Source organism: Piliocolobus tephrosceles, chromosome 4 (genome assembly GCF_002776525.5).
Source record: "Piliocolobus tephrosceles isolate RC106 chromosome 4, ASM277652v3, whole genome shotgun sequence".
Taxonomy (NCBI): domain Eukaryota; kingdom Metazoa; phylum Chordata; class Mammalia; order Primates; family Cercopithecidae; genus Piliocolobus; species Piliocolobus tephrosceles.
In genome coordinates, this window is record NC_045437.1 from 57,924,647 (window position 1) to 57,947,049 (window position 22,403).

Below are 22,403 nucleotides of genomic sequence, written 5' to 3' on the forward strand. Positions count from 1 at the left end.
GCCGCCGCCGCCGCCCGCGCCGCCGGGGCCGCCGCTGTCGTCGCCGGGGCCGCCCGCGGCGCCGCCGCCGGTGTTGAAGGACGAGTACATGCAGATCTCCCGCTCGCTACGGGGGAAGGACCAATAGACTATGCGGCGCTGCACCGGCTCCGGGATGCGCTCGAAGCGCTCCTCCACGCGCTGGAACGGCCACTTCTCCGCCACCCTGCGAGCCGCGATGTCCAGCAGCGACTCGGGGCTCTGGGTCTTGCCCGGCGGCAGCAACCCCAGCGCCGCACCGCCCCCGCACGCCGCCGCCGCCGCGCCACCCGCCCGCGGGCCGGGCCGACAGGCAGAGCTGTAGCCGCCACCCGCGCCGCCGCCACCGCTGCTGCCCCCGCCGCCGCCGCCGCCGCCGCCGCCCGGCCGGCAGCAAAGCCGTTTCGCGGGAGGAGGCTGCTGTCCGCGCTCCGCCATGACCGCGCCGCTTCTAACCCGACAGCGGAAGTGCCGGGACCCTATAAACGGCACTAGGAAGCGCAACACGCACACGCCGTCGCGACGCCACGCTGCCATCTAGGGCCCGCCGCTCCTTGTATGGGCACAAGAGGTGGGGCCTCCGCTGTGACGTAAGGCTGGGGCGGGGCTCCGATAGGGGGAACCTAGGGCCGGGGGCGGGGCCTATGCAAATTGCTGGGCTGAAACATAAATAGAGCGCTTGGCGGACACGGGGGTGGCGGGGGCGGGCGGTTTGGGTGCCTTGTGGGTTGTGAGAATGTCAGGCTGCTGTGACGCGGGGGGGGGGGGGGGGGGGGGCCGCGGGCGGGCGGGGGGCCCGTGGGAGGGGGCGGGCCGCCGGGCTGAGGTAGGTGGGTCTCTGCGCCCCCTGCCTACTCCACTTTCTCCCTCCAGTTCTCAGCCTCTCTTTGAAGTCCGAGAAGTGAGGATGCGCCTCGTGGGTCGCAGCGGGGAGGAAAGGGGAGATGGGGGGGTGAGTGAAGGGGAGGGTTCATCTAAATGGAGGGCGGGGCCCACGGGCCGATGCCCCACCCCCCGTCAGCCTGGCCTTCGGGGGAAAAGCCTCTGGGCGGAGGAGGCGCTTTCAAAACAAAGAAATGCGGCATGGAGCCCGGGGGACGCGGGTGGAGAGGAAGGCGGAGGAGGCGCGGCCGAACTCGACCGGCTGCCAGCTTCCCCTCCAGCCGGTCCAGGGGAACTCTCCCCACCACCCGCCCAAGCTGCGGCAGGGAAGGGGGAGGGTGGCTGCGTTCGGCGGCAGCTTTCCACTTGACTTTTGCAGACCTGGTGTGGAAGGAGCGCGCCCGCTCCGGTGCCCCGCGTGGCTGCAGTGCGGCCATCCCCAAGCCCCGCGTCCGTTCTGTCCCGGCTGCAGGGCTGTGCCCGAAAACACGCTGAGCGCTCGGAACGTGCCCAGCAGTCGCGCGACGCGCGTCCGGAGCCGGCTGCCACCGTCCCGCCCTCGCTGCCCCAGTCCCTCGGTCCAGGAAGCCCGCTAGGAGTCGGGGAGCTTCGGCCGCCCTTGTCGCCCCCGCCGCCCTTGTCGCCTTCGCGGCCGCGCGGATGAGGCCCTGCTCCAGGCCGGGGTTTCTCCCGCTCGGGTGGAATGCAGCCCGGGCTGTGGGTTTAGCAGACACACCTTTGTGAGTACACACGCCGCAGGGGCGCGCGCAAGCCCCACGGGCGCGCGCGCACACCGCCCAGCCCGCGGCAGACGGCCCGCCAGGCGGCGGACGGCGGCTTCAGGCGCACTTGGGTTTGCGGCCCGGCTCCCACCCCGGCGCCCGGCTGCGCGGAGTGCAGGCGCTCCGGACGCGCGCAGCTTTCTCAGCCGCCTTGGCGGCGCCGGCAGGGCTCGTCTCCCCGGGTCCGGGCAGCGTAGGGGTGGACCAGGGAGAGCGAGCGCAGAGCGCGGCTCGTCGGTGCGTGGACACGGGCGAAGGCGAAGAAGCGAGTCCCTCTCTGAACTGGGAGCCCTGCGGACATTGTTAGTACTCCATAGAGCTCGGTCAAATCTGCGTCCAAGCCGCAGACTTAATTACTGCGTCGGAGACACGCTTCCTCTCAGCCGCACCTTCTGTTTTTACTGTAAACAGTGGTGCCAATCTGCTCCCATTGTTGGAGATAAACTGTGTCTCTGACACTTTCGCATCTTTTAAGGTTATTGGCTGCTCCCCACGCCTGCCTCGCAGCCTGGATTTAAAGGGATAGCGCGCTTCGGCGTTTTAAAGAAAATAGCCCATTCGGGGCCGAAGCCCTGGAAACCTCGAGCTACATGGCGGGCCTTCACAAGTCCCAGGCTGCGGGTCCCTGGGGTCAGGACGCTGGCCGACTTTCCGCAGCTGCCTTACTTGTTAGGAAAATTTTTGTGACACTATGTTTTTGTATATCCGTCCAGTATTTCTCTGGGCACCTCCTCCATGTCTAGGAAAAAGCCTTTGCGGAAAACTGGAAGATCTTTATGGGCAAGTAGAGGGGGAAGTCTCTTTCAGGGATTTCATTTCTAGATCTCTTTAAAAATAAAAATAGTCTTTAAATTGTATAAAACATAGGTATAGAAGACAGTAAGTTTAAAAGTAAAACACAAGTTGGGTTCTGTTCTGTCCAGAAACAGTCATAGGACTTAGGCTTGTATAATGTGTAGATTAGCAAGCATTTTCATACATAAACACATAGAATCACTGAACTGGAAAGTCAGTGATGACAAAACTGGTGCCCCCCGACAGGATAAATGACTCATTCAGGTTCATAGGGCTTGTTAGTAGAAAAGATTAATTCACATTGAACGGGAAAATAGCTACCTTTGGAGGTGCCTAACTTTTAGAGCTTTCGTTATTATAATGAGCAAGAGACTAGATTTAAGGCACTGTCATTTGCCGAAGGGATCTATTATACTTTAGATCTCTAATTCAGAGACAAATGAGGGGCCACCAGCTCAGCCTGACCCAGCTGGCCTTCCCTGCATTCTCTAACACTGATTACCGACTCCCTCTTGAACTGGCCCCCTCTCTGAGTTTCCTGGAATTCTGCCATCGCCCCAGTGTCTCCAACTTCTCTTTTCCCTACCTCTTTTTTGTATATCTTCCTTCAACCCGTTTAATGTATACCCTGTCCTGCAGCCTTTCACGGTCCTCTTCATTTTGGATGATCCACCACTTGAAGAGTTTCCACCACCCACCCAACAACCGTTTCCCAAAGTATCATCTCCCTCTCCAGCTCACGTTTTTCTTCCTGGTGGCCATCTCACTTTTCCATCACCACCAGGATGCCCATGGCCACCTCAAACCCAAAGAACCACCTTTCCCTAGAATCCAGGTTCTCTTATATTTTTGATACTGTTGCCACCTGTTGCCAGGGCCCCAATCTCTTTTCCTCTGCCTTTGCCTCTTGCCTGCAACTCCCACAGTTGACTTGTATTGTCTATCCCAATCCCTCTGGCTGCTCACAGTCAATTATTCCTCCTTTCCACTCTGCAGGAGCCTCCTCCCTGGTGTGTCTGTACAGCCTTTCCTCCTCCAAATCATCCTCCACCCAGCTGCTGTGCTTCCGAAAGTACATTTCGGATTGTGTCACCCTCCTGCTCAAGTCCCTTTAAATGGCTCTCTGCTGCCTACTGGAAGAAATCCAAACTCAGATCGGATCTTGACCAAACCCAACTTTTCAGCCTTGCCTCCCGCAAAAAAAACCCAACAGAACATTTCCCAGTTCCCCAGCAGGAATTCTGTTATGTCCCAACAGGACTTCTCCACCCCACACATTTGCTCAAGATGTTCCTGCTGCCTGAAATGTATCTCCCTTCCCTTGCAACTTGTCAAATTCCTACCCTTCCTACAAGGATTTGCTCAAATGCCACTTCCTCTGGGAAAACCCACCTGGATGTGTGATCTCTCTCCTCAAGCCCCTTTAAGGAGAACTTTGGATCGTTCTTGTGACATTTATACCATTCTGCCTAGCATCAGAGTTATGTTTACACTTGCCTGAGCCATTGTCCTCCTTCCCTCCCTCCCTCCCCCCCCGCCCTCCCCCCCTTCTCTGGTTAGAAATTATCTGACAGTTGGGTGTATGCCTTGTCCATTTCTGTAGTCCCTGAATGCCCAGCACTGTCCTGCAAGGTTTCTGTCTCCCCAGAGGTTAGCTACACCCAGGAGCCAAGGGAGAAGTAAGTGATGGTATGTCATCTTTGGCTAGTGCTTCTGCCATCTCTCATTTTTTGAGTAATTATAGTGTTTTTCCTGGTGTTCATAGAAATCATTACTAAATTACTTATGATTGCCCTTTTCCAGCAGGCTTCTACCCCAGGGACCAAATCAGGGATAGAGCCACCTCCAGTGTTTACCATCAAAGTACAGAAAGTCTACTGCTTCCCATATGCAGTGACTCATATCACATCACACCACACCACCAGTGTGGTCAGGAGCTAGGCTCCCTGGCCCACTTCATAAACAGTACTCCCAGCAGCTAAACTGATGATCTCAAGGAAGTGAGAAAACCCCACCCAATGCCCACCTGAGCACCACATGTAGCACCCAGCCAACTACAGTCAGATGCACAGATAGGTTGATGGACAGATGAATGGCAAAGGAATTTATTTGAGAAGGGCAGTGGAGTCCTAGCCAGAGATCTAGCATGGCTCCTCCACCCTCCTTTAACTTAAAAATGAAATTTTGGAATTAAATTCAGTAGCGGTTTACCAAATTCCTGGAGCAGTGGTTTTCAAAGAGAGACCCCTAGTTTTCGTTGAAAACTACCCTTTGGTGACAAGAACTTCACAGGGCCCCAGCACTTAGAGACCTGCAGAAGGAGAAAATGGCATTGCCTCATCATTATTGCTAGTCATCTCAGCTAATTAAGATAATAATTTGCCATTAGTAGGAAGATTCCAAGACATGGAAATTAAATTAGATTTAAGGAATTTCAAGTCATTTGAAGATGGACACAAAGTTATATTCATTTCCATTCTCTTTTTCATACTGGCATATATTTTTAATACTGTAGTCAAAGCCAATTATGTTCCCTGGAATATAGTTTGTTTAGAGGAGAATAAAAGCCTAAAACAGCATAGTTAACCTGTGAACCAGGCATTCTCCCTTCCTGTGCAGTGAGAGAGCATCTCACTCTGTATGGCTAAAAAGAGTGAAGAATGAGGGAGAGTGGATGGTACTTCATCTGTGAAAAATGTCCAGTAACAGGGGAAAGTGCCAAAAGAGTCAACCTGGTCAGTCATTTCCATGGAATAGATTCTTGTGCAAAGGAAGAGGTAAGCAGGGAATGATAAACCAGAACTGAAAAATTTAAAACAATTGCTCCAACTTTGAAGAGGGTTCATTTTAACTTTGTTGAATCCTTGAGAAGCCACTCATAAATAAATAAATATATATATATATATATATATTTTGAGATAGGGTCTCGCTGTGCCGCCCAGGCTGCAGTGCAGTGGCATAATCTCAGCTCACTGCAAGCTCCACCTCCCGGGTTCACGCCAATCTCCTGCCTCAGTCTCCCGAGTAGCTGGGACTACAGGCGCCTGCCGCCATGCCCGGGTAATTTTTTGTATTTTTAGTAGAGACAGGGTTTCACCATGTTAGCCAGGATGGTCTCGATCTCCTGACCTCAGGTGATCTGCCCGCCTCGGCCTCCCAAAGTGCTGGGATTACAGGTGTGAGCCACAGTGCCCAGCCAAGCCACTAATATCTTACTATTAATATTTTTGGACAGTGGGCACAGACACTGTACTAGGTCCTTTACAAAGAGTAACTCATTTAATGCCCCTTACACAAGAAACGAAAGAAGAAACTGAGGCTCAGAGAAATTTGCCAAAGGTTATTTGGCTCCTATCTCGCCATGCAGGGATTCAAATTCTGTCTCACTCCAAAGCCAGAATGTTTTTCCATTATCCAGTATTTCCCAAACTTGTCAGGTCATAAGAATCACCCCAGCACTTGTTAAAAATATACATTTCCTTTACCTCTCCACAGGAGATTCTGATTCAGCAGGGCTGGGGTGGAGCTTGAAATCTATCTTTTTAACCCATGCCCTGGATAATTCTTCAGAATAGGCAAAATTGGGAAACATCATATTCCACACCACATTGTCACTCAGTAACCCACACTATTTCATTCCTTAAGATGTCCCCTTCTAAAATGTGCTGAATTAAAAGAAAGTATATGCAACCACTGATCAATCAACCAATCTTTTCCAACCTGCTTCTAAGAACAGTGTATTCTGTCTAGATGGAAGCCTTTAAAGTTACAAGCTGGAATTTTGAAAAATAAATTATTGCATCTCAATATATACCAAAAAACCAGGCTGGCAAAATTGCTTACAAATGAATTTGTTTTAAATGTGATTTGGGCAATAATTCTGCCCTCAAGAAGTAAAAGAGATATGCTTTCATTAAATATTAAATAATTTGCATGTGTTAATTTTCAGAAAAGAAAAACATTTTAGCGTATAGTCTGTATACCATTTAAATATTATTAAAAGTGACTAGGCTATTATTATTCTGTTAATTATTCCACTGCAAAGTGCAATGGTGAGGATCTTGTTAAATGAAAACATCTTAAAACTTGAATGTTTATCAGGCTTCAAAACAGGCTTAGAACCCAGTGATCGCCAAAAGAAATAGGAAACACCATATTTCCTTATAACCTTAATATTTCCCCTTTTGAATAACTAACTTTTCATGAACTATTTTGTTAAGATTGTCACAAGATAAAAGAATGCTATTTAATAGGATAATGTAAAGACATTTACTTCAGTATTTATTTACCTGTGTTAACTAGGAAAAAACTCCCACTTATAAACACTAAAAAAGTGTTAGTATAGAAGAATCATAATTTAAAAATTAATGATTTTCTCAAAATTGCCTCACGCTACCAGATCACTCTCTTGCAGATATCTCTGATAATGTGAGACGGTACAAGAAAAACAGGTTTAAGACATATTCTCTAGGGAGACAAAAGATGCTCTGACATGTATGAAGGATGTATTTACAGAAAGTAATGTCATTCCAAAATTCACTTTTTAAGCATATAGAATGATCATTTTTCAAAGTGATCAAATAATATTTTGTTCATTCTCATTCCTATTTGGAGGAAGTAAAGATGTAAAGTCTAGACAGCCAGGTAACTTTAGGGGGCACCTTATACCTAGATAAGGATTATTTGCATTTAAGTTACATGAAAATTAAAATTTAAAACATGAAAGCCAAATTCTGAAACAAATTTATTAACAGCATTTTATCACCTACAGTATTTTAAAATATTCAAGAATTCACTCCCCGCCAAGAATAGCATCATGACAATTCAGATGTGAAGTGTCACTTCCAATGACTTTGTTCAAATCCAGAATTAGATGACTTGTGAAAGAGGTTTCAGTAAAAGCCGGTGTATCAGACATTTTTCAATGTGAAATCTATAGTAACTCACACCTCCACAGAATCACATTGCAGTAAAACCATGGTTATGCAGAACTTTTGCAAAAAACATCCAGAATGGACAGGTTTCCCGAAGAGCTGAAGTTGTACTTTTTAAGGACCAAAAATCTTTTTTTTTTTTTTTTTTAAACAGAGTTTTGTTCTTGTTGCCCAGGCTGGAGTACAATGGAGCGATCTTGGCTCACCACAACCTCCGACTCTGGGGTCCAAGTGATTCTTCTGCCTCAGCCTCCCAGGTATCGGGGATTACAGGCATGCGCCACCATTCCCGGCTAATTTTGTATTTTTAATAGAGATGGGGTTTCTCCATGTTGGTCAGGCTGGTCTTGAACTCCCGACCTCAGGTGATCCGCCTGCCTTGGCCTCCCAAAGTGTTGGGATTACAGGCTTGAGCCATTGTGCCTGGCCCAAAAATCTTTTTAAACGCTTAACGGGGCCGTGTGTGGTGGCTCACACATGTAATCCCAGCCCTCTGGGAGGCCGAGGTGGGCAGATCACTTGAGGCCTGGAGTTTGAGACCAGCCTAGCCAACATGGCAAAACCCTGTCTCTACTAAAAATACAAAAAATTAGCTGGGCTCGGTGGCAAGCACCTGTAATCCCAGCTACGCCAGAGGCTGAGGCACAAGAACCGCTTGAACCTGGGAGGCAGAAGTTGCAGTGAGCTGAGATCACACCACTGCACTCCATTCTGGGTGACTGAGTGAGACTCTGTCTCAAAATAGAATAAAAATAAAAGCTTAACTTTGCACACTAGAAATCTTTCTAAAACATGACACACTTCTTTAACTTCTGAAGCATATTATGAGGACTGATTATAAGCACAATGATGCCCTTAAGAGCTACTAAGGTATGCAAGGTTGCTTGTTCATAACAACAACAACAAAAAAAAAACCAGATTGCTGGCTTGATTTTTCTTCTCTTTTTCTCTTTATTTCTTTTGCCCTTCCCTTCCCTCCCCACTTCCCTCCCCTTCCCTTCTTTCCCTTCCCTTCTTTTCCCTCCATTTTTTATTTAGTTTGTTCTAGGTTTTGTTTTGGTTTGTTGGTGTCAGACTTTACAGTTGTGCTATTTCCTGTTACTTTCACTTTTTTGTTGTTTTTTTAGAGTCAAGATCTTGCTGTATTGCCGAGGCTGGACTCAAACTCCTGGGCTCAAGTGATTCTCCTGCCTCAGGAGTAGCTAAGACTACATGCATGTACCTCCATGCCCAGCCCCTGTTACTCTTAATTATTGTCATATAACCACCCACAATGTCCCTTCTCACTTTCTGAATTATTGCTCTCCCCATGCTGTGGCCTCTGAACCCGGAGAACCTGCTTTCTACAATTATGTGTAAAGTAAAATCAACGAAGTTCTTAATGAGGATCTCCCACCTGGTTAAAATGTGCATTATCTTTGTCACATTTATTTTGCCTCCTACAGACTTCTTAGATTCCAGCCAGGTCCCGGAAAATGGTGAGGTTATTAGATGACCAAACTCTGGCTTCTGAGGGGTTAATATAGGATGATAATTGACATTCATGATGATGAGTCCCAGATGCCTACTGAATCATCATGTATAAAATAATATTTACTGAACATGATTTAGGTTTAAAGCATTTCATGAAATTATAACCTTTGGAACTTGGTGGTTTACTTCCGAAATCTATGGCCATGTTTTGACAGATTTCAGATGAAACAAAATCTCCATTCCCAGGTCACACACAGGGACTGTATGCCGTATACTCCTAGGACAGCTTGAGTTCACCCTGGAGAGGGGAGGGTTAGAAACCAAATCCTTAACAAGCCTGTCCTGCAAGACTCAAGACTGTGCATTAGGAATGACCTGGTCCCTGCCCACCTGTCCAAATGGCCTTGCCTTTTGGTTCATTCCCTTTGCTCTCTGGGGCTCTGCCAACACAGGCTACTCAGGTCTACTTTCCATTCCTTTAACACTCACTTCCTCCAGAGGCCTTTGCCCAAGAGTTCCTGCTCCCTGGAATGTTCTCCTTCCCCAGGCCCCATAGCCACTGCCTGGTTTCCTCCTGCTCAGCTTAATCACACTTCCTTAGGAAAGCCTAGCTGCCCTGACAGGTCAGTTCTGCCTATTACACACTCTAGTAGTTACATGTACTTCTCCTAGGAACTAATACCTGAGTTGTAATTTTTCACTTAGTTGTATGTAGGACACATTACCTAGAGAATAGTAGGTGCTCAATAAATATTTGTTCACTGAATGGAAGGGAGGGAGCAAGGGCACTTCCACCAGACTGACCTCCTCATTGTGGTTAATATCAAGGTGTGCTGGGAGAGCAATTTCCAACAGCTTAACATTCACTTGATTGCTGCCAAGGCCCAGGGGTCTTTCCTTTCCTTTCTAGAAAAGAGTAAAATCTACTCGGTGAACATTCAGCAGCATGGTGTGAAGCTATTACTGCCACATTCTGGAAATCATTGCATTCTTCCAAGCAAAGAAATAAGAAAATCTTCCCAAACAAATGTCAGAAACTTTACCATACTGTCATACATGCTGCCTGTAACATTTGTCTTTTGTTAATTTTTTTTTTTTTTTTCTGGCTTTCATCTCAAGTGTCTCTCAAGTTTTGGCAATTTCAAGTCTTCTAGTTTCCATGGAAATAGGAAACAGTGATCTTGGAGATTAAGAGCAGGGAGATATCCACTCTAATGGGGTTCTAGAGTTTTCTTCCTTTGATAGTATTTTTGAATGTTGGTTTGGAGGCAGGCAACAAATCTTTATTTTTGTGCCTATAGTGCATCAGGCATTGTTCTCTTCCAGGAATGCCTCCACCTCCAAACTGCTACATTAAAGATAAATATGCCCTCCCAGATGTGGGCTCTCAGGTTTATCCTTAAGTGAAATTCAAATTGTTGAGCAGAAACTATTAGCTCTGTAGTGAGAATCTTTACCTTTTCCCTCTAGGGAAGGTAACTTCCCTCAAGCACTTCAGATATTTTATAGAGCTCTTCATGACACTCGGGTTACAAAGAACCATGGTATATCCATTGTTAATTTTATTTTTTTATTCTCTATTTCACAAGGAAATAAAAATCTCTTGACTTCCACAGCAAGAAATAAACATGTAATGTTGCTTTTTTTGTTGTTCTATAATCTTCATACTCGATAGTTGCTCATATCCACAGAAAACTTGACTAGACATACCTGAAAAACTTGAAAAATCTGAAAAAGGAAAAAAATAGTTTACTTGTCTCCTTAATAGGCAAATGTCCACGATTTTACATCCTCTCAGAATAACTTAGTTTCTTTGAGACTTTGAACCTAGAATCTGTGTGTATGTATACAACCATGTAAGACTCAGCTTTTAACCTGTTATGTAATCTGTATTGTAATATACTATATCTCATTCTACCAGAAAGTTTGCAAGTTCCCTGAAGGACAGATATGGAAGATTATAAAATCAGCTCCTAGTTTGTCTCTGTGTGGAAGTTCAGCCTCCTGGCCTCTCCCACACTTCTTCAGGATCTGTCCTGCTGCTGAGCACCCACCTGATGGATTTCTCCCCACTGCAACCCACCCTCCTCTCCAGGACCACTTTTTCTTGCCTGTAATTCTGGCCTCAGGAATGCCCAGAGGAGATCTGTACCCAAAAAGTATATTTGAACAAGACCAAATCTCCAGAATAAAGATAATCCCAATTTACAATTCAGCCATTAGAGATTTAATTCTTTTGCACCTTCCTGAGCCCCTTTTTAAAAAGTATAAATATCCTTTTAGGGGTTAAGATTTCAAGTCATTACCAGTATATGCTCCCAAGGGATTCCTTAAGCTATATGCCAACCTCCAGTGGAAAATTAAATTCAGGACAGGCCTTGAAGGGTGATGCTAGGAGGAAAAGGGACACTGGGGGTTGGGGAGGACCAAATGAACTTCACTAAGGAGAGTCCATGAATTGAAGAGTCCCACCATAGACCATCTCCCGCCCCAGCTCCAACACTGGCTTTAAATAACTAAAGTCAGTTTCACTGAAATGGTGGCAGATCGGAGTAGGGCCCTAGACTCAAGCCATAGCATCCATATCCAGGTTCTGTTTTTACAGGTCTGACACAAGATTTCACACTCTTCGATTCATGGACTCTCTTTAACATTCCCCTTTTTCTTTTTCCCCCTTGTTCCTCCTTTGCTCCTCTGGCCTAAGTTTATCTGTGTACTTGCTTGTGTGTACACGTTTTATCTGCATGTGTGAATGTCTGTGTCTGTATGCCCAGGTCTTTCTTTGTCCTGACACCAGCTTGTCTGGAAGTGGTAATCATAAAAAATTAATTCAGATTACTTGTTGGATGATTTAGATATTTTCAGCTTCATTAACAGCTAATCATGGCACAATGGATTACTCAACCAGGGTTTGAAATATGCCTTCAAGGTGGCTAGACTAACTGGAATGATCATGTAAGGGGACTTCAGCAGGGTATCATACACACACAGTGATTATGTCTTTTGTGGGAACATGCATTTGCCTACGAATTGTCTGTGCATGTTTTTGGCAGGTCCCCCTTCTTACTCTCCATTCCCTTCCCCTCCCTAGGTTCTGCCAGATCTGCCTTCAGATTCCTCAGTCATGAAGCCTCCCAGAGAGGGGTGAGAGCTCTTTTAGGTCTAACTACACCCTGTGAGGAGTGTCCCAATATGCCCGTGGGTGAGACAGGCAGGCCAACTGCACCCCAACAGGGTTCAGCACGAGGCTGGGAGGTGAAAGATGTGTAGCCAGAAGTCTTGGAAAGGCGCCACTGGGGACATACCCAGGTATCTTGCCGCCCTCAGAAAAATGCTCCTCTTACCTGCAAAACAAATTAGCGTCAGTGACAGAAGTGTGACCCTGGGGCCGAAGTTGTATGTGACCTCTTCCTCCAACCACCGAAAATATTCTGGTGGGTATGGGGGTCTGGTTGGTATGGGAGAGTATGAGCACACTTGTCTGCTGCCACCCCACCATAGACAACCATCCACCCCCGCCCCACCCCAAGCTCCAACACTGGCTTTAACTAACAAAAGTCAGTTTCGCTGAAATTGACAGCAGATAGGGGTAGGACCCTAGACTCAAGCACTTGCAGCCAAATCCAGGTTCTGTTTTTGCCAAGTCTGACACAAACCACTAACTCCTCTGGCCACACAAAGTGCTCTGTGGGTAGGAGTAGCCCTGCTTGCCCTTGACAGGGACCACTTTCAAGGGCCGGTTGGATTTGTCAGGGGTTTTCTCTTAACGTTTGTCAATGGCCATTGTCAGGTGTTGCTAGGGTTGCAGGAGAAAGGTTTCACTTGATTGGCTAAGCGACCGTATTCCTTAACCAATCCAAACGCTCTGCCTGGGGGAGGGGACTTAACAAGATAGAACAATATCAAGCACAGGCAGACGCATTCCGTGTACTAATAAGGCGTCTGGAAAAATGGAATTACAGTGTACAGGAATCCCATGCCCCTCTGCAGCTCCAGCCATGGCGTGGTTGCTGTTAAAAATGTTACAGTGTAAGTTAAAGTCATTCCCATTGATTGGAGGACATCAAGATTTCAAAACAGGGAGTAGCAATTGGAAGGAGGAAGTAAAACTCCTTGCTCATTGTGTTTTACAGCCTTCCTTAGTAAAACTGCTGAATTGTAATTTAAAATATTCCACCCTTTCAAATAAATTAAGTGCAGCCCTTAAAAAACAGGAAATGAGAGAGGCGCACACGTATTGTCGACTAAACATTCACAGACCTTGTACCACAAAGCAAAGTTGAAAATCAGAGAACAGTCCTATGAATTTAGAGTGATGCCAAAAAGGTCCCCACCAAGGGAGGTGTTATGCCTCTGGCAGTGCAGTCTTGGGCTGAAACCTGAATGCTAATTAGGAAACAAATGAAAGACAAATATCAGCTTGAAGGGAAATATGGATCTTGCAAGATCATAGATATTCAGAGATTCAGATAAACCTTATGGTACTAAGAGCTATGGTAGCAATGGCTGAACCCTCCCTTCAGAAAATCTAACAGCAAGTAACCCAGATGTTTCTGCTGAACTCTGGTAATAATCAAAGAAAAGCATCCCCCTATAATTCATTTCCTCTATCCAACCCTTCTGCCCATGAAGGACCCCATAGTCCAGCTAAAGCTTGATCTTAGTTCCAGGCTGAAATGGTTTTTGGGGGGTTCTGCATTTTACTTTATATACATTTTGAAGTAAATGAGAGAAAAGGATAAAAGATTTTGAGACTGAATTCTGAATAGTTCCCTCTCCCACCTCTGTTGGTATAAAAGACAATATTCATGAGCAGAAAATGATGTTTGAGGAGGGCTGGCAACAGGACTTCCCTAACAGTTGCACAGGAAGTAGAGCTTCACAGTCCTCCCCCCACCACATTCGGGTACCCGCTTAATGCTGCCCACACTGCAGGCCAGTGGAACCCACCTCAATTAGACTTTGCCCTGGATCTCCAGTACCTTAGTGAAAACACCGTAATAGCAGGAATTATTATTCCAAAGGGGAAGAAACTTGAAGAGTATGTTTGGTTAATTCTTTGTTTGCATGTGATGCTGAATACAGATATTTGTGCTGTTGGCAACATCTTAGGAAGTGATTCAACCCACTTGCATAGCCAGACATAATTTGTCATGTGGCCCTGTGATTTTAACCCCACTCATTTCTCCCTTATGATTACTTCCATCAGGTTTGTGTGTTAATTACTTAGGACACATCTTTATTTCAGAGGTCTCGAAGTCCTGCTTGACATTTCTAACTTAAAACCTAGACTTCTCCATTCCCTAACTTACCTGCTCTCTTCAGGAACAGATCCAGGAGGCCACAAAACTAACCACCCACCTCTAATCTTCCTACTCAAGCAGTTGGACCCGGGCTGGTGTGTTACGAAACTCACCATTATGCTAGATCCCTTCCCAGCCTGGCAGGCACACCCACACAGCCACCAGTGAGTATTCCCTAGGGTTAGAACAGTCCAGGGCTTTGTGAATTGGTACTCTCTTCATATCTTATATTTCAACATAACTTCCAATGAGAATCATACAGTTGGTTTTGGTTTATAAAAGTCTACTAAATCAACAAAAAACAAAAACTTGGCCGCTAATTTCAACCTGCAATCAAACAGCAGTTCATTCACTTAAGTTTCATCCCTTCCTTTTCCTAAATTAGTCTCTAATAAAGGGGGGGATTTTTAATGATAAAAAGTAGAAAACCGAAGAAGCAAAAGGCCCGAGATACCCCACAAATAAAGAAGCAATTGCACACCATTAATGATCACTAGGAGGAGATGGAATCACAGAAAGAGGTACTCAAGGGAGTTTGAAAGTTTGAAAGACCACATTCAGCCTGAACCCTCAAGAAAGTGTCTAAGAGAAAGTAGGCCAAAACAACAATGAAGTTAGGGTGAAAAAGATGTGAGTTTAGTTTTCAAAATGTCATGTCTGTATTGAGTGTCCTTTTTGTTCGAACAAGAAACAAAGAGAGAAATCAAACAGCTTCACTGACAAGCAGAGCAGCTGGCAAAGAGACCAGGGTTAAATCTTGGGAAACCCTTCAATGCGTAGCCTAAAAACAACTCTAAAGAATCACTATATCCCTTCAGTAGATCTCTGTTTTCCCAAGTCCTGTTTTCTTCATTTTGCCCCATGTCATAACTGACACCTGGGTCTCTCTGTGGATTTCTTTCTTTGAATGTTTTTAAAGCTTCTGGGGAGTCTATTTTTTATTCATTCATGCCATATATTAGCCTATTTAAAATATGATCTCCCAATAACATATGCTTATTAAAATAATACATTTATCCTGCTCATAAGCATAAAGGCTGACTTGATTCCAGAACAAGGCCATGACCAGGTAGTTTTGCCTGTGGTGATTCCTTCCAGCCATCAAAACAGAAAGCTTCTTATTATAAAACAAAGTGAAAAGGGAAGTCTAGAGTTGGATTCATTCTCTGGGACCCTCTTGAGAGTGTAAACAGTTCACAAGGTTTTCCTCAGTTGTTCCCAGTATGTACGGACATGGATGTTTCTTTAGGCAAACACTTCTATTACAGTGACCACAGTGAAGCTTCAGATTATCTTGAGCTTACAACACATTTTGTGAACACCATTTATTAAGATCAATGTGCTTTGTTTAGGCCACCGAGAGCAATAACGACAAAAAAAACTGATATATTAAATTTAAACAAAATAAAAAACCCATCATGAAAAGAGACCATTAAGAAATAAATAGTCAAGATATAGACTGGAAGAAATTATTTACAAAACGTAAACTTGACAGAGGACAGATATCCAGGGTATATAAAGGACTCCCACTTATTAATAAAGAGAAAACTTTTGAATGGATGAAAGACACTTTACCAAAGAAGATATATAAATGGCAGATGAGCACATGACAACTTGCTCAATATCTTTAGTCACTGGGAAAATGCAAATTAAAACCTGAATGAAGTATCACTACCGCCAGGATGGTTTAAAATATAAAGAATGAAAACACTAAATGTCAGCAAGGATGTGGAGCAACTGGAACTCCCATACATTGTTGATATGAATATGAAATGGCACATCAACTTTAGAAAAAGAAATAGCATTTTCTTCAAAAACTAGATATATACTAGCTGTGATCCTGCAATTACATAAGTAGGTCTTTTCCTGAGGGAAATGAAAACATATGTTCATCAAAATACTTATATAAGAGTGTTCATAGCAGCTCTATTAGTAATAGTCAAAAACTGAATACAGCCCAGGTATCCATCAAGAAGAGAATGAATGCACAGGGGCCCAGCACGGTGGCTCACCCCTGTAATCCCAACACTTTGGGAGGCCAATGCAGGCCGATCACTTGGATCACTTGAAGTCAGGAGTTCAAGACCAGCCTGGCCAACCAGGTGAAAACCCTGTCTCTACTAAAAATGCAAAAAATAACCAAGTTGTTTGTGGGTGCCCGTAATCCCAGCTACTCAAGAGGCTGAGGCAAGAGAATCGCTTGAACCCACTTGCAGTGAACTGAGATCACACCATTGCACTCCAGCCTGGGCAACAGAGTGAAGCTCCATCTAAAAAAAAAAAAAAAAAAAAAGGATAGAGAGAATAAATGTGCAAACTGTGGTTTAGTCAGCAGTACAAAAGAATGGGCTACCACTGTTCACACAATAACATGAACAAATCTCAAAAAATTATGCTGAGTGAAAGAAGTCTCACACAAAGAATTCAACCTATTTGACCCTTTCACATGAAATTATAGAATAGACAAAGCTAATCTGTGGTGAAAAAAATCAAAACAGTGGTTGCCTCTGGGTTTGAGAAAGGGATTAGGAACAAGGATTGACAGGAAAGATGAATGAGGGATCTTCCCAGGTGAAGACAATATTTTGTATCTCAGTAAGGGTTTGGGCACACAGGGATATATTTGTCGAAACTCTGAAACTGGACACTTAGTGTTTACAGTTTAAAATCTGTAAATTTCATATCAAATGAAAAAAGTAAATACCAAACTGAAGTTTTAAAGTAGATATTGGTGGATGCCTACAATTTACTTTTAAACACATGAAAAAATAAGATGAATTAATGGAGGAGGGGTGTATAAATATGTGATAAAGCAAGAAGAGTCAAGTATTAATAGCAGAATCTACAACTAGATCATGGGCATATAGGCGTTCACTGTAAAATTCTTTTAATGTGGTGCATATTTGAAAATACTGATAACAAAGCACTGGGAGGAAATCTATGTGCTCTTGCGACCCATGAACCGTCTTCAGGTGCTTGGTAGATCTGAATGCTCTATTTTTTAATGCTCATACTAGCAGATGATAAATAGAGAAGATGAAGGCTGGAATTGCAAAATTTTCATATCTGAATTCTTTTTCTTTTCAAATCTAGTCTTTCATACTTTTTTATTTTAGTAGGCAAAAGAAGCCAGGAAATGGTTATTATGAGAGGAAAAGAGAGGGGAGAGATCTGTGACCCTAAAAACAACAACAACAACAAAATTCCTACTGTAAAATATTGAATATCAAGAGCAGGCACACACTCCAGACTTATAGAATGAAAAAATTAATGAAAACACCAAGACTGCATCCTCAGAACCACGGAGGAATGATAATTACAGACAGTATTTCTGGAGCAGACACATAACCTTGATTCCCAGGATACCCCCTAAAGCACTCTAATAGTACGCTATTTGTGGAAGGTTTTTCCACCTTTAATAACAGAGAAATAATGTTAGAAGGAAAGAAATCCCTTATTTAGCCACTGGAGTGTCATTATTGAGCCCCAGCTGAAGGCCCCCTTAAAAGCATCCATATGGTAAAAGAACATGTTTCCCTACGAAATCAAAACTGAGTACATCTGAGACTTTTGAACATCTTTTTCCTTGGATCTTAAAATGGATTTGTGCATATTTGTGAAAAAAATTTTATGATGTGCTATCTTCCAAAGTGAATGGTTATTTATAATTCATAAAAGACCTGAGCACAGGAAAAATTTTCCCTTTTATTAGCCCTGTAAAGTTAGACCAGCTGATCTTTTAGTGCATATTACAGACATCAAATTCTCCGTGTGGTTGAAGTTTCTCTTTTCAAACTTAATGCAAGAGGCAGTGCTACTGAATCTGCTGTTCAAAAGCTGGTGGGGTCCACATCTCTTTTGATTAAATGTTAAATAAACAAAACATCACTCTCAGAGATGGTCTCTGAAGACACAGAAGGGAAAATACTTGGAATGCTAAACATACTTTTTAAATCTTGCACAGCCTTTTGTAAAATACAGCAACATATTTTCAAATGGATTTTCTTTTCTGTCTCCAGCGTTTAACCAGTCTCCGTACACAGTTGCCACATCATTTCCTTTCAGCTGCTGCAGGCTACTTGTGAGTCAGAGTACTGATATCATGAGCAGAAATGACCTGGGTGGAGGAATAGGGGCACTGGGGATTTGGATGCATGACAGGAGCCCCAATGCCAAGGGCTTCCATCCAGCTGCACCTGCGCATCCCCTGCCAGTCATCCCCCACCAGCAGTACCCCGCCAGTCATGATATCACAGAAAGTTATTTCCTTCAAGGAATCCAAGTTTCTTAGCTCACCCTGCCAGGGTCACATCCACCCTGTTTACTGGTGTGTCACATACCCACATAAGAGAGTTGCATAGAAGTTTTAGAAATCTAAGTTAAATCTAAAAATAGCATGTTTTTGCTTCCTTTGAAGTACCCTGCCTTTGAATATTCCAGCTGAGCCTTATAAGCTCCCTCATAAAACTATATGAAGATAGATATTTTTTTCTGTATCCTGACTTTTTTTTTTTTTTGTAAGATGGAGTTTCTCCCTGTTGCCCAGACTGGAACGCAGTGGCATGATCTCGGCTCACTGAAACCTCCACCTCCTGGATTTAAATGATCCTCCTGCCTCAGCTCCCCCAGTAGCTGGGAGTACAGGCGTGCACCACCACGCCCTGCTAATTTTTGTATTTTTAGTAGAGTCAGGTTTTGCCATGTTGACCAGGCTGGTCTTGAACTGCTGACCTCCAGTATCCATCCGCCTCGGCCTCCCAAAGTCCTGGGATTATAGACGTGAGCCACCATGCCCAGCCAAATATGGATTCTTAACTGCCAAAAAGCCAACTCACTTATGAAACAGGATCCTTGGCCAGAAAGAATTGCCTCATTCTCTATTCTATAACCTACTCCTGCCCCTGCTACTGACAATAATCAGTGGCTTTCTTTCCCTTTTCTTTTTTTTTTTTTTTTTTTTTTTTGAGATGGAGTCTCACTTTGTCGCCCAGGCTGGAGTGCAGTGGCACGATCTCGGCACTGCAACCTCCCAGGTTCAAGCAATTGTCCTGCCTCAGCCTCCCAAGTAGCTGGGATTACAGGTATGCACCACCATGCCCAGCCTCTTTTTTTTTTTTTTTTTTTTTTTAGAGACAAGGTTTCACCATATTGGCCAGTCTGGTCTCCAACTCCTGACCTCAAGTGATCTGCCCACCTCAGCCTCCCAAAGTGCTGGGATTACAGTCATAAGCCATTGTGTCTGGCCATCAATGACTTTCAATCAGTTCTAAAGTCCCTGCTGCCCTGAGTGGTTCTTTCATCTTATAGACTGTTGGAATGGCTGCTGAAAGAGAATCACAAAGCTGAAACCAATTCTGAAGTTCCTTGCTTCTGAGAGATGAGAAGTGTCTCAATACTGGGTGGCAAAGGAAGAAAGAGTGAAGACGCCATTAGGGAGGCTACTGTTTGATGGACAAACCCCACCGAGGGCTCTCCTTGGGAAGGAAAGGCTGACTTTTGGATGGTTCTGTCCTCTCCTTTCCTACTTACTAGCTGTTAGGCTTTCAGCTGCAAGAAAGTAGTGTAAATGCAAGGACAAGGGATGGAATATTCAAGTGCATTTTGAACGAGTTTTTTTTACCATCTTGTGCTGCCTGATGCAGAAGATAAGAATGAGGAGATCTCAACTTCTTGACAAGGTGCCAGTGGCACTTGTAGTACCCACAGTGGGAATGGAAAAGGCAATATTTATTCCGAGGGCCCTGACATCATCGTTAAGTCATTCGTCCATTCCCAAGTAGCTTGCATTTTATAAGATCTGGTGAGAAAGAGGCTTCATGAGCTGTACTGGGCATTTTTTTTTTTTCCCTTTCCACCCTTACCTAACATATCAAAGCACTATTTGGAAAAAATTGGATGACAAATATAATGGCATATGCTATTATATTTGTTTAGTGTAATATATCCAGAATTTATTTTCCTGTTGCAAAAATGAAAGCTTTCATCCTTTCTCTTCATCATCAACTACTCAAAATATGAGATCATTACATAACACCTACATTAAGTAACTACTATTTGCCACATCCATCCATCTGCATATCCATCTACAAGTATTTCTTGAGTACTTAGCATGTGCCTATGACCCTATGGTGGAGATATGGAGAGGAACAATTTGCAAGATTTGTCATTCAGAAGCTTGCAGGCATGCAGATGATGCTGTCTTTTGTGTCTCCTGTGTATACCTTCATTGAACACAGTTAACTTTCTACTGTTAGTACACCTGGACAGGACAGCTGGGGATGTGGCTTTGCCCCAGACAGTGCCCTTAGGCTCATAAACTTTACCTACTCCATTGTCTATGCTTGCTATCCACCCTGTCCACTGAAGCATGATACACAGTCAAGAGAAAAATTAATGTTTACTGCAATGGGAGAAAATTTCAGGACATAGTTCAGATAAAATACAGAATAATGTCAAATATTCACTTTGTAATTGTAAAATTGAAACAGCCACTGCCAAGTATAGTGTATTTAATTTTCTCTCCTTTCTAGGCTACTGACTTCTCCTCCAGAACTAGGCCTTTGGGGTTACAGCTCATCTAGCTTAATTCACCCATTCTGTCCTTCCGTCCAGTCACTTTTCTGGTCTCCAGAAGCAAGCCATGAGGTCCTTTCTTTTGGTGGCGAGGGGCAGGGGGGACCCTAACTGTAGGTTCCTTATCCATCATCCACTGAACCACTGTTTCCTTTGAAATACTGTTGTGTTTTGGGGAGGGCGTGTGAAGGGGGGAACTGAACTGGAAGGAAACCTGGGCTGGGGAGAGGACGCCAAAAAGGTACCCAAGGCTTCCCCTTATGATGTGTTCATCCAAACCTCGGACAAGCACTAGGGTTTGTTTATGGCATTTTGTAAATAGGCCAGACAGCTTTCCTGGCTAATACTTCCTGAAAAAGTTTATATCCCCCAGGACAAGGCCAGAGCTTCCCAGCTTGCCTGCAGCAGTTTAGCAAGGCTGGGTTACAGGTATGCAAATACATTACAGATGGGTTAAGATAGGGATCCTCTCGGCCCTGGGGCTGCTGGCCAGGGCCTGAGGCAGTTAGAGCAGCCACCTGCGAAACACACAGCAGCTCTGTCCCGCATTTTTTTTTTTTTTTTTCCTTTAAATCGATGTTACTTAAAGGGAAATGCCCCACCTTTTATCATCTGAGCTGATAAGAGTTTTGGAGAGATGACTGAAGATAGCTCCCTGTGTTTGCCTAGGGGCAAGAAATTCTTGTCAGCCATCAGTCCCATTGCTGGCCCTTTGTGCGGAGGCCAGCCCCAGTCCAGCAGTTTCATCCTTAGTCTCAAGACCCTCTCCCTAATGCTTCATTCCTTCTTGCTCTACACCATAGCTGAGCATTTCTGGCTGCTCTTTCGCCCTGTGTTTACGGCCTTCGCTTTGGGTACCATTAGCCCCAGGTTGGTCCAGAGTCTTCATCCTCGGTCTCCTCAGCCTAGCAGGTCCAATAGAAATATAATGCCAATTATGTAATTTTAAGTTTCCTATTAGCCATATTTTAAAAGGTTTTAAAACAGGTAATATTAGAGATTTTTGCATCCAAATTTACTTATTTATTTAAACAGCGTTGTCGAGATATAATTCACGCACCATACGATTCACCCATTTAAAGTGTACCATTTAGTATGTTCACAGAGTTCTTATTATTATTATTACTGAGACAGAGTCTCACTCTATCACCCAGGCTGGGGTGCAGTGGCATGATCTTGGCTCACTGCACCCTCCACCTCCTGGGTTCAAGTGATTCTCCTGCCTCAGCCTCCCAAGTACCTGGGACTACAGGCATGTCCCACCACGACTGGCTAATCTTTTGTATTTTTAGTAGAGACAGGGTTTCACCATTTTGGCCAGGCTGGTCTCGAACTCTTGATCTCAAGTGATCCACCCACCTCAGCCTCCCAAAATGTTGGGATTACAGGCGTGAGCCACCGTGCCCCGTCTGTGTTCACAGAGTTCTACAATCACACCACAGTCAGTTTTGGATTTTATTTTGGAGTCAGGGTCTCGCTCTGTTCAGGTTGGAGTGCAGTGGTACGATCATAGCTCACAGCAGCCTTGAACTCCTAAACTCAAGCCATCCTCTCACCTCAGCTTCCCAAGTAGGTGGGAACACAGGTGCGCACCACCATGTCCTGCTAATTTTTTCTGTTTTGTAGGGATAGTTTCTCACTAC

General features: G+C 44.6%; 1 protein-coding gene across 1 annotated transcript in view; it reads right to left on the reverse strand.

The window, feature by feature from the left end:
* The window catches only part of ZSWIM6 (zinc finger SWIM-type containing 6), a 223,554-nt gene extending 223,098 nt beyond the window's left edge, over positions 1–456 (reverse strand). The window contains exon 1 of the mRNA XM_031935423.1: positions 2–456. Coding sequence (XP_031791283.1) covers positions 2–456 — 455 coding nt within the window. The remainder of the gene's footprint in view (position 1) is intronic.
* Positions 457–22,403: the final 21,947 nt, after the last annotated feature.